Source organism: Thalassophryne amazonica, chromosome 10 (assembly GCF_902500255.1).
Source record: "Thalassophryne amazonica chromosome 10, fThaAma1.1, whole genome shotgun sequence".
Taxonomy (NCBI): Eukaryota; Metazoa; Chordata; class Actinopteri; order Batrachoidiformes; family Batrachoididae; genus Thalassophryne; species Thalassophryne amazonica.
Genome location: NC_047112.1, coordinates 29509540 through 29525876, shown reverse-complemented (window position 1 = coordinate 29525876; position 16337 = coordinate 29509540). Strand labels below are relative to the sequence as shown.

General features: G+C 43.6%; 1 protein-coding gene across 1 annotated transcript in view; it reads left to right on the top strand.

The window, feature by feature from the left end:
• xpr1a (xenotropic and polytropic retrovirus receptor 1a) overlaps positions 1-16337 on the top strand; it is a 229231-nt gene that overhangs the window by 177097 nt on the left and 35797 nt on the right. Inside the window, exons 4-9 of the mRNA XM_034179678.1 lie at positions 9262-9482; positions 9666-9815; positions 9940-10023; positions 11666-11747; positions 11884-12071; positions 12298-12477. Of these exons, the coding sequence (XP_034035569.1) occupies positions 9262-9482; positions 9666-9815; positions 9940-10023; positions 11666-11747; positions 11884-12071; positions 12298-12477 (905 nt within the window). The remainder of the gene's footprint in view (positions 1-9261; positions 9483-9665; positions 9816-9939; positions 10024-11665; positions 11748-11883; positions 12072-12297; positions 12478-16337) is intronic.

The window sequence follows — 16337 nt, the reverse complement described above, 5'->3', positions numbered from 1 at the left end:
TTGTTATGTGTCGGACGCAGCTCGGAGAACCGACCAGCGTTTGAAGGACCCAGTATGAAATAAGCAGAGCACGGTACAAAGGCTAACTGAATTTAATACATAACAGTGATAATACAGAAAGGTGCGGTCTGGCGTGGTGCGCTCCCAGCAGCGCTAACGGTCCGGAGCCAGAAGCTGTTTCGGACCCAAGGACCCCGCCGACACCCCCCAGGTGGCCGCAACAACCGAGTCTGTGAAAGTGTGCTGACGAGCGTGAGACCTCACCCCCTCCTCTTTCACAGACTGTGCATCAAACCTGGACGTTTCTCAGCATCCGCTGCTGATGAGATGGCTCCCGAGACGACGATCTCACCCGTCTGGTCACAAGGTCGAGTCTCTGGCAAATACACACTGTGCACTCCAGTCTTAAATGCCAACATGCTCCAATCCATCCAGATGCACCTCAGCTGTGAGTCCTGACGAGTCGCAGGTGATCAGGGTGAGGTCCTGACAGCCTCAGCAACACAGCCACTCAGTCCCAAATGCACGCCACCTGGGAGGAAAACAAAAAGACAAACAAACCGGCAGCCAGGCCCCCCCAGCCATATAACAGTACCCCACCCTCACGGGAAGCCTCCCGGCGACCACACACACCTGGCCCAGGAGAAACACCCCCCCTCCAGGGACCATGGCTGGAAACCGCGTCTGCGTTCGTCCTCCAACAGACTGGTTGAACTGGCTGCATCTTTGCCCTTGTTTGACAGTCTCAGCACAGGTGTGGCCAGGAGTTCCTACACCTGTGCGGTCAGCCTTTAACCAAACATGTGTGATTAGTCAGAAAACAAAACAACCAAAACATCCCCCCCGCCCCAGGGGACCGTCCCATCAAACCCCAGGGAAGGGGAGAAAGGAAAAACAACCCAACCCAAGCCCACAAACAAAAACACTAAACCCCCCCCCCCCCCCCCCCAGAGGACCGTTCCATCAAACCCCAGGGAAGGGGAGAAAAGAAAAACAATCCAAATTTAAGCTCACAAACAAATACCAAAATACCCCCCCCCCTCCTCCCCCCCAAACGACACGTAGGGACCAACACCCCCCAGAGGGCCACCCGCCAGCTCCAGGAGTAATAACCACGGCCGAGGTCCCTCTGGGATCCAACGTCACCCACGGGGACCACCAGCGCCCCCCAGAGGACCACTCGTCAACCCCAGGAGACGCCTCCCCGCATGACTAATGGACCCAGCCCCGGCCGTCCACGGCTAGATGGACCCAACGCCCGTTCCCCCCCAGAGGACACCACAGTCAAACCCTGAGGGCGGAAACTGGGGGAGGGAAAACAAAAAAAAACCCACCCCCCCCCCCCCCCTCCCCTCCCGGGTGCAGAGGCTACCTGGGAAACGCCCAGCACAACCTAACTGCACCCCTCCAGCAATGCCAACACTACGGCACACCCGGCTGGAGTCAGAGGAGAAGAGAGGGCATAACAAAAAACAAAGAGAAAAAACAACCCAAAGACCACCCCATCACCCCCCAGGGGACCGTACCATCCAACCCTGGGGATGTGAAACAAAAAGAAACAAAGGAAAAAAAAAAAAAAACAGACCAACACACAGTTGTTTGGGTCCCTGTTCTCTTTGTGTTTTTTTGTTTTTTGCAAAGGCTACAGGGTCACACCCCCAGACAAATAGTGGACAACAAAAAAGAAAAGCCCACACAAAAACCAACTCAAAAAACACCCACACAAAATGAACTAACACAAAACAAATCAGTGAGTTATACCGTCAAGCTCAGCCAAATGGAACACACCTGTTCCTACTCAAGAGCTTGACGGTAACGTGATTCAGTCACCACAAGGGGGAACCAGAGTGCTAAAAATGAAAAAACCCCTTGGGCGACAGAAAAAAACAAACGAGCTGCTTTTGTGTGCGCAGCTGAGTGCAACACACAACCAAAATGTGCTCAACGAAATAACGCCGGAGCTGATACAACAGACGCAGTAGTTACCTTTCTCCGGGGAAACGGGGCTATGACTGTAACACAGGAAGCCCAGCGACCCGTGCTAACAGAGCTCCGCCGTGCGCGTGAAGCCATTACAAACGCACTCTTGCAGCTCCCGTTTACACCTCTTATCCGGTCGGAGTGTGACGCAAAGCCGTCGCCAGTCACACTCCACCACGACCCACGGATAAGGCACAACACAGGAACACGGCTGCAAGAGAGCACAAATTAGCATCCAGTAATGGGTTTCAAACACGCACCTTCCGGGCGGAGAGCCCCGCAACTGATCCGGATAACCACTGAACGTCTGCTGCCGCCTTCCCGGCGCGTTACCGTCTCTGCTACCGCTGGGTCCGTGATGTTTGGCCAGAGACTACTGTTATGTGTCGGACGCAGCTCGGAGAACCGACCAGCGTTTGAAGGACCCAGTATGAAATAAGCAGAGCACGGTACAAAGGCTAACTGAATTTAATACATAACAGTGATAATACAGAAAGGTGCGGTCTGGCGTGGTGCGCTCCCAGCAGCGCTAACGGTCCGGAGCCAGAAGCTGTTTCGGACCCAAGGACCCCGCCGACACCCCCCAGGTGGCCGCAACAACCGAGTCTGTGAAAGTGTGCTGACGAGCGTGAGACCTCACCCCCTCCTCTTTCACAGACTGTGCATCAAACCTGGACGTTTCTCAGCATCCGCTGCTGATGAGATGGCTCCCGAGACGACGATCTCACCCGTCTGGTCACAAGGTCGAGTCTCTGGCAAATACACACTGTGCACTCCAGTCTTAAATGCCAACATGCTCCAATCCATCCAGATGCACCTCAGCTGTGAGTCCTGACGAGTCGCAGGTGATCAGGGTGAGGTCCTGACAGCCTCAGCAACACAGCCACTCAGTCCCAAATGCACGCCACCTGGGAGGAAAACAAAAAGACAAACAAACCGGCAGCCAGGCCCCCCCAGCCATATAACAAATATAGCACCTTCAACTGCACCACAGACTAAAACAGTTAAATGTGGTCTATTAAACATTAGGTCTCTCTCTTCTAAGTCCCTGTTGGTAAATGATATAATAATTGATCAACATATTGATTTATTCTGCCTAACAGAAACCTGGTTACAGCAGGATGAATATGTTAGTTTAAATGGGTCAACACCCCCGAGTCACACTAACTGTCAGAATGCTCGTAGCACGGGCCGGGGCGGAGGATTAGCAGCAATCTTCCATTCCAGCTTATTAATTAATCAAAAACCCAGACAGAGCTTTAATTCATTTGAAAGCTTGTCTCTTAGTCTTGTCCATCCAAATTGGAAGTCCCAAAAACCAGTTTTATTTGTTATTATCTATCGTCCACCTGGTCGTTACTGTGAGTTTCTCTGTGAATTTTCAGACCTTTTGTCTGACTTAGTGCTTAGCTCAGATAAGATAATTATAGTGGGCGATTTTAACATCCACACAGATGCTGAGAATGACAGCCTCAACACTGCATTTAATCTATTATTAGACTCTATTGGCTTTGCTCAAAAAGTAAATGAGTCCACCCACCACTTTAATCATATCTTAGATCTTGTTCTGACTTATGGTATGGAAATAGAAGACTTAACAGTATTCCCTGAAAACTCCCTTCTGTCTGATCATTTCTTAATAACATTTACATTTACTCTGATGGACTACCCAGCAGTGGGGAATAAGTTTCATTACACTAGAAGTCTTTCAGAAAGCGCTGTAACTAGGTTTAAGGATATGATTCCTTCTTTATGTTCTCTAATGCCATATACCAACACAGTGCAGAGTAGCTACCTGAACTCTGTAAGGGAGATAGAGTATCTCGTCAATAGTTTTACATCCTCATTGAAGACAACTTTGGATGCTGTAGCTCCTCTGAAAAAGAGAGCTTTAAATCAGAAGTGTCTGACTCCGTGGTATAACTCACAAACTCGTAGCTTAAAGCAGATAACCCGTAAGTTGGAGAGGAAATGGCGTCTCACTAATTTAGAAGATCTTCACTTAGCCTGGAAAAAGAGTCTGTTGCTCTATAAAAAAAAAGCCCTCCGTAAAGCTAGGACATCTTTCTACTCATCACTAATTGAAGAAAATAAGAACAACCCCAGGTTTCTTTTCAGCACTGTAGCCAGGCTGACAAAGAGTCAGAGCTCTATTGAGCTGAGTATTCCATTAACTTTAACTAGTAATGACTTCATGACTTTCTTTGCTAACAAAATTTTAACTATTAGAGAAAAAAATACTCATAACCATCCCAAAGACGTATCGTTATCTTTGGCTGCTTTCAGTGATGCTGGTATTTGGTTAGACTCTTTCTCTCAGATTGTTCTGTCTGAGTTATTTTCATTAGTTACTTCATCCAAACCATCAACATGTTTATTAGACCCCATTCCTACCAGGCTGCTCAAGGAAGCCCTACCATTATTTAATGCTTCGATCTTAAATATGATCAATCTGTCTTTGTTAGTTGGCTATATACCACAGGCTTTTAAGGTGGCAGTAATTAAACCATTACTTAAAAAGCCATCACTTGACCCAGCTATCTTAGCTAATTATAGGCCAATCTCCAACCTTCCTTTTCTCTCAAAAATTCTTGAAAGGGTAGTTGTAAAACAGCTAACTGATCATCTGCAGAGGAATGGTCTATTTGAAGAGTTTCAGTCAGGTTTTAGAATTCATCATAGTACAGAAACAGCATTAGTGAAGGTTACAAATGATCTTCTTATGGCCTCGGACAGTGGACTCATCTCTGTGCTTGTTCTGTTAGACCTCAGTGCTGCTTTTGATACTGTTGACCATAAAATTTTATTACAGAGATTAGAGCATGCCATAGGTATTAAAGGCACTGCGCTGTGGTGGTTTGAATCATATTTGTCTAATAGATTACAATTTGTTCATGTAAATGGGGAATCTTCTTCACAGACTAAAGTTAATTATGGAGTTCCACAAGGTTCTGTGCTAGGACCAATTTTATTCACTTTATACATGCTTCCCTTAGGCAGTATTATTAGACGGTATTGCTTAAATTTTCATTGTTACGCAGATGATACCCAGCTTTATCTATCCATGAAGCCAGAGGACACACACCAATTAGCTAAACTGCAGGATTGTCTTACAGACATAAAGACATGGATGACCTCTAATTTCCTGCTTTTAAACTCAGATAAAACTGAAGTTATTGTACTTGGCCCCACAAATCTTAGAAACATGGTGTCTAACCAGATCCTTACTCTGGATGGCATTACCCTGACCTCTAGTAATACTGTGAGAAATCTTGGAGTCATTTTTGATCAGGATATGTCATTCAAAGCGCATATTAAACAAATATGTAGGACTGCTTTTTTGCATTTACGCAATATCTCTAAAATCAGAAAGGTCTTGTCTCAGAGTGATGCTGAAAAACTAATTCATGCATTTATTTCCTCTAGGCTGGACTATTGTAATTCATTATTATCAGGTTGTCCTAAAAGTTCCCTAAAAAGCCTTCAGTTAATTCAAAATGCTGCAGCTAGAGTACTGACAGGGACTAGAAGGAGAGAGCATATCTCACCCATATTGGCCTCTCTTCATTGGCTTCCTGTTAATTCTAGAATAGAATTTAAAATTCTTCTTCTTACTTATAAGGTTTTGAATAATCAGGTCCCATCTTATCTTAGGGACCTCGTAGTACCATATCACCCCAATAGAGCGCTTCGCTCTCAGACTGCAGGCTTACTTGTAGTTCCTAGGGTTTGTAAGAGTAGAATGGGAGGCAGAGCCTTAAGCTTTCAGGCTCCTCTCCTGTGGAACCAGCTCCCAATTCAGATCAGGGAGACAGGCACCCTCTCTACTTTTAAGATTAGGCTTAAAACTTTCCTTTTTGCTAAAGCTTATAGTTAGGGCTGGATCAGGTGACCCTGAATCATCCCTTAGTTATGCTGCTATAGACGTAGACTGCTGGGGGGTTCCCATGATGCACTGTTTCTTTCTCTTTTTGCTCTGTATGCACCGCTCTGCATTTAATCATTAGTGATCGATCTCTGCTCCCCTCCACAGCATGTCTTTTTCCTGGTTCTCTCCCTCAGCCCCAACCAGTCCCAGCAGAAGACTGCCCCTCCCTGAGCCTGGTTCTGCTGGAGGTTTCTTCCTGTTAAAAGGGAGTTTTTCCTTCCCACTGTAGCCAAGTGCTTGCTCACAGGGGGTCGTTTTGACCGTTGGGGTTTTACATAATTATTGTATGGCCTTGCCTTACAATATAAAGCTCCTTGGGGCAACTGTTTGTTGTGATTTGGCTCTATATAAAAAAATTGATTGATTGATTGATATGCTGCTGACGGTGTTGACGAACTTGCTAACAGATGGTCCGGTCGTTAGCTGGTAAGCTTTCAATCTGTGTGGTTTTTTTTTCGATGCTGTTGAGATATTTATGGATTGCGTTTATGTCTGACTTGCTTTTCCGAATCGCATTTTTAGCTTCCTGGTTTGTAAAGAAAATACACGTTGTGGATGACTTGTCATGGAAACCAGTTTGATATGTGAAAATATCAGACCGGTAATCAGCCAATCAGAGCGCGTGTAGCATCACAGCCATATAATAATAAAAGATTATTAACTGAGCACGAGGTCTGTACGGGAAAATATCAGGCCGAGGTGTTGACAATACCCAGTACAGTAAAGGGTTACTGAACTTCATCCATACTTGGTGTTTCATCTGTGTTATTTATTTATTTATTTATTTATTTATTTAGTTTTGTTGCCATTATTAAAAACCTGCTGGCTGGCGGTTCTCTTAAGCCTGGTGGGCCGCCAGGCCTGTATTATTATTGGATTGACAGCAGCAGTGTGAGACCGTGACTCCTCAGCAGACTGGAAGTTGGTTAAATGTTGTGTTTGGAAACATCAGTGTCGTAACTCCTCTGTAGCCTCGTGTTCATCCTCTGCACACAGGAGGGCAAATGAAGAAATTACAGAGCTCGACAGAGGCAGACGACTTTATCTGGTGCCAGCTGCTCTGTGTGTGTATGCGTGTGTGCGTGTGTGGTTTTAAATAGCAGTTAGGCTGCAGAAGAAAGTGTGTATTAGAGGAAGGAAGAAATATGTGCTGACTTTACATAAAGCACTTGCACATAGCGGTCACCCTCTGAAAGGGGTCCTTGACCTCACTGTGCTGTTCGGCTGCATTGTGATTAAATCCTCTCTGTTAAGCAGCACTTTAATCTTCACACTAAAATATTACAGAAGGTTTTGCCCAACCTGTGCAGATGAGTCTTTCTGGGAAAGCTCAGAAAGTGCCCCTGGAATTCTAAACCAACAAGACCTGCATCTTTAAGGTTCATTTAATGCGAATAGCTGAGTTGTTTTGGATCATTCATCCAGACAGATGGGGATTAAACCACAGCTCCTGCTGCTGTTAGTGCGTTGTTATTACACACTAAGTGAGCTGATTACTTTGAATATAGATGTGAAAGGAGAACTGTGTTATTCCTGTGGGGCAGGTAATGTGATATCTTGTGAATGTGTGTGAAAGTCAACACTAATCCTTGTGCATCATCACTGCCTGTGTCCTCATCTTTGGATTGAGTAACAGCTAGTTGAAATGAATGTCCTCACACAGTTAGGCTGGCACACAAAGTCACATTTGTCGTATTCTCAAACTGTTTTCACATACTGAAGTTTGGCTACCCTTGGGTCTTTACACATTTTCTTATTATTATACAGTTGCCAAAAGCCCCAACACTTCCCAGCGCTTGCAAACACACATACAGACATCTCCAGTGGTGGGCACAGTTCCGTTAATCCGCTAATTAACGAAGCTAACTTTTTCGTTAGCGGATTAGCTTTTCAGCTAACTTTGAAAACCATCAGCTGACCACTTAGCATCCACTAAATTTAGTTCCACTAACTTTCAGTCTGCTAACATTTTTTTTTTGCTGGCATAGTGAATGGTCAAAAATGTTTGTAAACCCAAAAATCATACATGTTAGTTCCTGTCTGTTGCAGTGTTCTATGCATTTTGACGGGGGGGTGGGGGGGGGGGTGATTGAGGAGACTAATTTTCCCATAATGCCTTTTGGTGCGTGTCGGTTAATGCTCAAACCTTCAGAATTAGCGCATTACTGTAAAAGATATGTGCGATGTTTTAACTCTGTAAAAATGACAGAGTTGCCGTTAATGTAGATAAACTGTCCAAAATTAGTTTTGCTTATAAATGAAACCATGAGTGAAAGGTGCCTTGCTTTTGATGCCTCTTGCCACTGTCTGCGTATTTCACATTGTATCATAGTGGAGTGGAACAAGGATTTGTTACAGAAAACTGATGTTGACTTAACGCTCATAGATGCTTTCTGACAAAATGTATGTAAAATTTCACATTTTCTTTGTAAGAAATTTCTTGGGGGAGGTGATGGTCTAGTGGTTAAAGTGTTGGGCTTGAGACCAGACGATCCTTGGTTTAAATCCCAGCCTGACAAGCAAAGCAAGGTCCTTAGTGTAGTGAGCGCCTTGCATGGCAGCAGCCTCACATCGGGGTTAATGTGAGGCATTGATGTGTAAAGCCCTTTAAGCATCTGATGCAGATGGAAAAGCGCTATATAAATGCAGTCCATTTACCATTTACCATTTTTCTTCCCTCTTCCACTTCATCATGAAGGTATGTGTGGTCATGCAACAGACGTAAACTGCACCATGCACAGTCTCCCCAATCACACAGTCTCCTCTGCCCTGCATGTTCCCTGACTCTCTGTGCTCCACGTACTGCTAATTGACTAACACGGGCATTCTCAGCCACTCAAGAGGTAAGAAACACCAGACTTCAGTAATCAGATGTGGTTGGAACAGATACACATGGTCTGTGTTTCAGTTCAGGGGGTGCATCCTTCAAATGCAGATTTCTGCAAATGTCTGTGGCCCCTGAATTGGGACACAGCCTAGAAAACGTGGAGAGCAAGTTAACTTCAGGAACATGGTCCGTGACCTCTGTAGTAAGGGCTGCCCACACAGGCTTTGATTTTTTTTTTTTTTTTTTTTTGTAACTTTTATTAAATTTCCATTTTCAGGTAGAAATTTGTTTTGTGTAAAGGGCATAATTTTTCAGTTTAATATTGAAAGCCTGAGTGCTTCTTTTGAAATCTGATGTCGTTAAAAAAATTTTAAACATTTAAAAGCAAATACAAGAGATTTGCCAAACTCTTGCATGGCACTGTATGTTAATGCAGTAATATACAGCAGAATGCTGTGTTTCCCTCAGTATCAAAGCTGGCTATATACACTTAATCCTAACACCTCTTTGTATCGTGGTCTTGCAGAAAAGCTTGCTGAAGCTCAGAGGCGTTTTGCCACCTTGCAGAATGAACTGCAGTCCTCCTTGGATGCTCAGCGTGAGAGCAACGCTCCAAACGGCTTGCGAAGACGCAAAACGGTGTTCCATCTGTCGCAGGAGGAGCGCTGCAAACACAGAAACATCAAGGACCTGAAGCTAGCCTTCAGCGAATTCTACCTCAGCCTCATCCTGCTCCAGAACTACCAGGTTTCTGCACAAATAGACACTTCTTTCACACCATGTTCTACTGAATAATAATCACCAACATTCTCACAGTTTTTTGTGTGCATGTCAGATTTCGTGTTTCTGGCAGCAGTTTCTAAATAAATAAACCTGCCAATTTGATTATTTATTTTGCTGAAGCAACAGTGGCTTTGCTGTCATCCACAGAATCTGAACTTCACTGGTTTTCGTAAGATCCTGAAGAAGCATGACAAGATTCTGGATACTTCTCGTGGGGCCGATTGGCGCGTGGCTCACGTGGAGGTGGCACCTTTTTACACCTGCAAGAAGATCACACAGCTCATCTCGGAAGCAGAGGTGCATGATTGCAAGCGAGATGCATAATATATACGTGTTAGAAACCTTGTATATAAACACACATAGTGAAAATATCGCTCACAGTAACCGTGTTGTTTGTATGTACGTGTGTGTTTACGCACAGACCCTCGTGACCATAGAGCTGGAGGGAGGAGATCGTCAGAAAGCCATGAAGAGGCTGAGAGTACCTCCACTGGGAGCAGCACAGGTCAGAAGTACTACTGTTACCCTGTAGGTACTTATCACCAGCCCTGCAGGTTTTTATGACCGGCCTGGACTCTCTGGTGACGGTGGCAGAGAAGAACACACTGGACAAACTGCTGGACATTATGGACGATGCCTGTCACCCTCTGCACACCGTCATCAGTAACCAGAGGAGCCTCTTCAGCCACAGACTGCTCCTTCCCAAGTGCAGGACCAACAGACTGAAAAACTCTTTTGTCCCTCAGGTCATCAGACTGTACAACTCCTCACTCAGGGGGAGGAGGAGTAACAGGAGGACAGCGGACGGGAATAAGAATGAGAGGAACAGTAATAGCCAGTAAAAAAGTATTAACAAGTATGTCTGGTATTGATATTGTGTATTTGTATTTATATTTATATTTGCAAACTGTTTTTCTTTTTTCACTTTTGATACTCTGTGTCCTTCTTACCCTGTCCTTCTTACCCTGTGTGGAACCTCAATTTCCCTGAGGGAGTCTTCCCAAGGGATCAATAAAGTTCTATCTAATCTAATCTTTAGACGCAGAAACCAAAATAGTAGACGGAGGTGACACCGCAACACCTGTATTGTGGTGGTGCTGGCATTGCAACAGTGCAACAGAGGGAAATTAACAAAAAAGTCTCAAGTTTCTAAGTCAAAGCAGAAGTCCGCCAGTGCTTTCCCCCGGATTCTGCAGCTTGAAGATGACGACTCTCCCTGTGACTCCAGTCTGACATAGGTTTACTTCCTCAGTCAAGACTGGGACAATGCAGATGAACAGTCTTGTCAATGACCAAGAATTGAATTCAGTTCGACATTTTGGGGACTCAAATCCTGATCACACTGGGCTACCGCCTTTACGTAAGCACAGAACTACAATATTGTGTATATAACAACAACCTTGTGATCAGTCAAATTAATTGTGATGCTTTTTGTGTGGATCATTAAACTCAGTGGAGCCAGAAAATGAGCTGTGATGGTGCGAGACAAACTTTTATGATATGGGGCATTCAAAAGCAGAATAAACAACTCAACAAAAGAAGGGATCCTTAATCGTTATCTCTGTCATGATGTCACTGGGCACAAGAGAAAACCTTAAAATTGATATATTTGTAATTTCACTGAGTTGATGGGAAAAAGATTTCGCCTGCCCCCAAACGCCATCTTGTTTGGGGGCGGGCACTAAAGGGGTAAAATATGACACATATGATGTAATTTCTCTACATCCAGGGACAGAAACATGGCACTTTCTCTGAGATTTTGGGCAAATTACATGCAAACAAGTGACGTGTTGCAATTTGTTTATGACCCGGAGGTCAAACGTGTCAAGGCGGTTTTGCAGGCAAGCGAACACAACTACTCTGGTTAGCTGTGTAGGCTAACACTTACGGACACAACGTCTCCCATTTGTCTCGTCTTCCCTTCTCCACTGAGAAACAAAAAAACTCCACTTGGTGATTGCAGCCGAAAACAAAACAGTACACCATTTTCTCGTGTGAAGTTATGCTGTGTATATGTTGCGCAACGGGAGCGGCTGTCCCCATAAGTGGTGAATTCCCATGATATCACACAGGGTTCAAATGAGAATGCGCTGCCCTATTGAACTCACATAACTGAAGCTGATTGTGTTCTCTTCTGCCTGCTTCAGCCTGCTTTAGCCTGGACCACCTTCCGTGTGGGTCTCTACTGTGGCGTCTTTATCATTCTTGCTGTCGCCTTTATAATCACCGGTAAGTCACCAAGAACATTTGAATTTATTCTTTCACTTTTCATGTTCCAGACCTTAACACTTTGTTCTTTTGAAGTAAAGTTGCCAACTTTGTTCTCAGTAAAACTTTACTGGTAAATTCTCTGTGGCTTCTTCAGGTGCTGTGTTCATCCACAACGAGAACGTGTGGCCTCTGGTGCGCATTTATCGGGGTGGTTTCCTGCTGATCCAGTTCCTCTTCTTGTTGGGCATTAACACATATGGATGGAGACAGGCCGGGGTCAACCATGTCCTCATCTTTGAGATCAATCCTCGAAACAACCTCTCACACCAACACCTGTTTGAGGTCAGCGTAACACACACTGTACACAAAGGTTCAAACAGCTTTTTCAGATTTTTAAATCGTGCAGTGTGAAAGTGAAAGTGAACAAGATAATTTAGTCAGAAACATCAGCAGCAAATGCATAGTATCTAATGGTGTGTATTTTCTTTGTACTCAGTGGCTTTTTTGCTGATAATTTTTTCGATGAACATCATATTGATTGTTTGTCTTTCCCGTCATGGCGCTGCAGATTGCTGGTTTCTTGGGTGTGCTGTGGTGTCTCAGCATCCTGTCCTGTCTCTACTCTGAGCACACCTACCTCCCCATGCAGATCCACCCGCTCGTCCTGTATGGCTTCATGGTGCTTTTCCTTATCAACCCCTTCAAGACCTGCTACTACAAATCACGCTTCTGGCTCCTCAAGCTGCTGGTCAGTCAACTCATCCTATACTGTATAAGAGTTAATTCCCTTCTCCACATACAGTACGTACCATTAGTAGGGTTGGGTATCGAGAACCGGTTCTTTTCGGGTATCATTAAGAAATGATTTGATCCACTGATATCAATAGTCTTTTTGCTTAACGATTCCCTTATCGGTCCTTCAGAGCACCGTAGTTTTTGAGGGTGTTTGTCAGGAAAATGATCATTCCTCTACGTTGATTACAGACCCTGCAGTGGCTCTGTAATCAACCATTTCTGCAGCGCGACACCACTTTGAAGTGTGAACCAATGAAGCAATGCTTCGATCCACTGGCTCGTTGGTTCTTTGATTCACTGCTCTTCAGAAGCGACAAGTCCGCTTCTTAACCCCTCTCAAAGCCATTAAAAAATGTCAATCGTGAGTCACTTTTGTGTGGATTAAAGTTACTAACTGGGACTCTTGTCTTGTTGCAGTCAAGAAAATAGAATCGTCCTCCGTTCCGTTGGCACAGCTCCAAAAGCTGCGCGGCTCTCTGCCGAGACAGAGTCTGGTCGGAATTAATAACTTCGAAACAAATTGGCGCTTTAAATAAAATGACACCTCTTTCCAAACGCTGTAATACAGACAATAAACTACAATTGACTAAAAAGTTTTTTCCTCCCAAAATGAGACGTCCTGCGTTCTTTATGAATTACATCCTAACGTGCAACACAGCGAGCTGTAAGAGCTCAGCTCAGATGTATGGAAAGACATGCATGCCAATAATGTCTGAAAGGAAATGCTTTTGACAAAAACTACAGATTTTGTTTATTTCTATTTATGTCCAGAGATCAAGGATCCACCATGTAGAATTTATTAATGTCCAGAGTTTAAGGATCCAATGACCAGTTTCACATTTATTTACTTTAAGACTCAATAAAATGTTGTTGACATAGAAAACCTGTAAAGCCTACTTTTAGTACACAGAAAATTCACAAGCGGTATCGATAAGGGAATCAATAAGGAATCAGATTGATAAGCGGAATCGATAATGGTATCGATATCGATAAAATCTTATCAATACCCATCCCTACCCATTAGGTTTTGGTTGGCTTCCCGATAGAAAACATTGCAAAAATGCAAACTCACGTCATAATCACCAACTCTGCCACAATCCACCTGCAAGCATGCATGGTCATCCTGCAGCGTGCTGCCCACCATCTGGAGTGTCGCGATCATTGGGATGATCGGGAACAAAATTTTGGTAAAATATCGATGCTGATAGAAAACATTGGGAACCCAACCAAGTTACTGGCAAGCTTGTGTAACTTGACCCTGGGGAACCATGCTGCAACTTGACGGCATTAGATTTGTACCAAACACTAATGCAGATCTGTACCCGATCCATTATCCTAAAGTTCACCAAGGCAGTGTGGCAAGCAGGCAGCAAAATATTCCGACCCCTGAATAAGTGTCACCAGTGGAAAGGTAGCTGCCACTTTCAGCGGCCTCGGATGCCGTTTGCTTCCTGATTGGTATCTGGAGCCCACAAGAAGCTGACCGGAACATGTGGACACTAGGCGTTACCTTTTGATCTAAACCGAATTTTGAGCCAACATGACAGAGTTCATTCATGATGACTAAACAGAGATAAATGTTATCCAGAAGTTTGTAACACTTCTGAGGTGTGGCTGCTGCTTGGCTATTAGAGGTGTAAGAATTCACAGATATAAATCAGATCAGCAAGTTTGGTAATCCACATCAGTATTTGGATCGATATAAATACATTATGAACTGCTTAATAGACCAATGTTAATGCTATGAATACGTTAAGTAAAGCTCTTATACATCTTCAGACTCTCACAAGACTTTTGTGAGACTCACACAACAGGCTTGAACAAAATAAACCGCACATTGAGGAGTTCAAACACTGATAAATAAATAAAAACCACATATAGATTTCATCACATGTAAGTTTATGCTATGCTAATAGGCAAAAAAAAAAAAAAAAAGGACTGGCTTCTTCTTCTGGGCTTTTTCTATGGTGCTCTTTCTGCTACTGTGTGTTGTACTGCCCCCAGTGGGGAACAGAAGCAGTGGCAATGTTCTACAGCACTGCAGTAAAAGCCTGATGAAGATCCCTAGCCAGTTATGAAATATGTATTTGAGGCAGGGAATACCACTTCTGTCTTATTCTGATTTATCATGGAAGATAAATGTCTGCATTAAACAAAGAATGTTATCACATGACATTGTATCACAGCAAAATTAATCATTCCATAATAAAAAGTACTGTATTGTAGTCCATGTATCCACACCAAAATCACCAAGTTCCCTTTGGCAAAGACCTTCATCTCTGACGGGAGCATGAAAAAAAAATGTGAGACTGGGCTGGCGTGTGAATGGGTGAATGTGAGACATTGTTGTACGGCATAAATGTAGAATAATTGTTTGTTGCAAAAGTGTGAACTACGATAGCCAGTTGTATAAATTATTTGTATGTAGAAAACAAACAATGAAAATTAACACTGTAACTAAGCAACATTTATTTATTTCACACCTTTGAAGAGCAGAGGTGACAAGTGCTTCACCATCAGAAAACAAAGGTATTTTGAAAGTGATACATTTAATGCACAGTAAAGGTCAAATGAAATCAGCAAAGTGAGGCTGAACGTGTGGCACTTGAGCTTATGTTAGGGATCCACAGTGCCCAATAATATTACATCCTACATGAGAATGTCTCACAGTTTAGGAGCCACAGCTTCAAAAGTACATTCTGTTTGAGTTTTCAGTCTGGAGTGGCCCTGGCCTAAAGAATGATCATGCAGAGCTATAAAAATGATCACCAAACTATAAAGTGTGACCTTTATGGGTGGCCTGATGTCACACTAGTCCTTCTGTAGAGTCTTATACAACCCCTGGCAATAATTATGGAATCACCGGCCTCGGAGGATGTTCATTCAGTTGTTTAATTTTGTAGAAAAAAAGCAGATCACAGACATGACACAAAACTAAAGTCATAATGGCAAATTTCTGGCTTTAAGAAACACTATAAGAAATCAGGAAAAATAATTCTGGCAGTCAGTAACGGTTACTTTTTTAGACCAAGCAGAGGGAAAAAAATATGGACTCACTCAATTCTGAGGAATAAATTATGGAATCACCCTGTAAATTTTCATCCCCAAAACTAACACCTGCATCAAATCAGATCTGCTCGTTAGTCTGCATCTAAAAAGGAGTGATCACACCTTGGAGAGCTGTTGCACCAAGTGGACTGACATGAATCATGGCTCCAACACGAGAGATGTCAATTGAAACAAAGGAGAGGATTATCAAACTCTTAAAAGAGGGTAAATCATCATGCAATGTTGAAAAAGATGTTGGTTGTTCACAGTCAGCTGTGTCTAAACTCTGGACCAAATACAAACAACATGGGAAGGTTGTTAAAGGCAAACATACTGGTAGACCAAGGAAGACATCAAAGCGTCAAGACAGAAAACTTAAAGCAATATGTCTCAAAAATCGAAAATGCACAACAAAACAAATGAGGAACGAATGGGAGGAAACTGGAGTCAACGTCTGTGACCGAACTGTAAGAAACCGCCTAAAGGAAACGGGATTTACATACAGAAAAGCTAAACGAAAGCCATCATTAACACCTAAACAGAAAAAAAACAAGGTTACAATGGACTAAGGAAAAGCAATCGTGGACTGTGGATGACTGGATGAAAGTCATATTCAGTGATGAATCTCGAATCTGCATTGGGCAAGGTGATGATGCTGGAACTTTTGTTTGGTGCTGTTCCAATGAGATTTATAAATATGACTGCCTGAAGACAACATGTAAATTTCCACGGTCATTGATGATAAGGGGCTGCATGTCAGGTAAA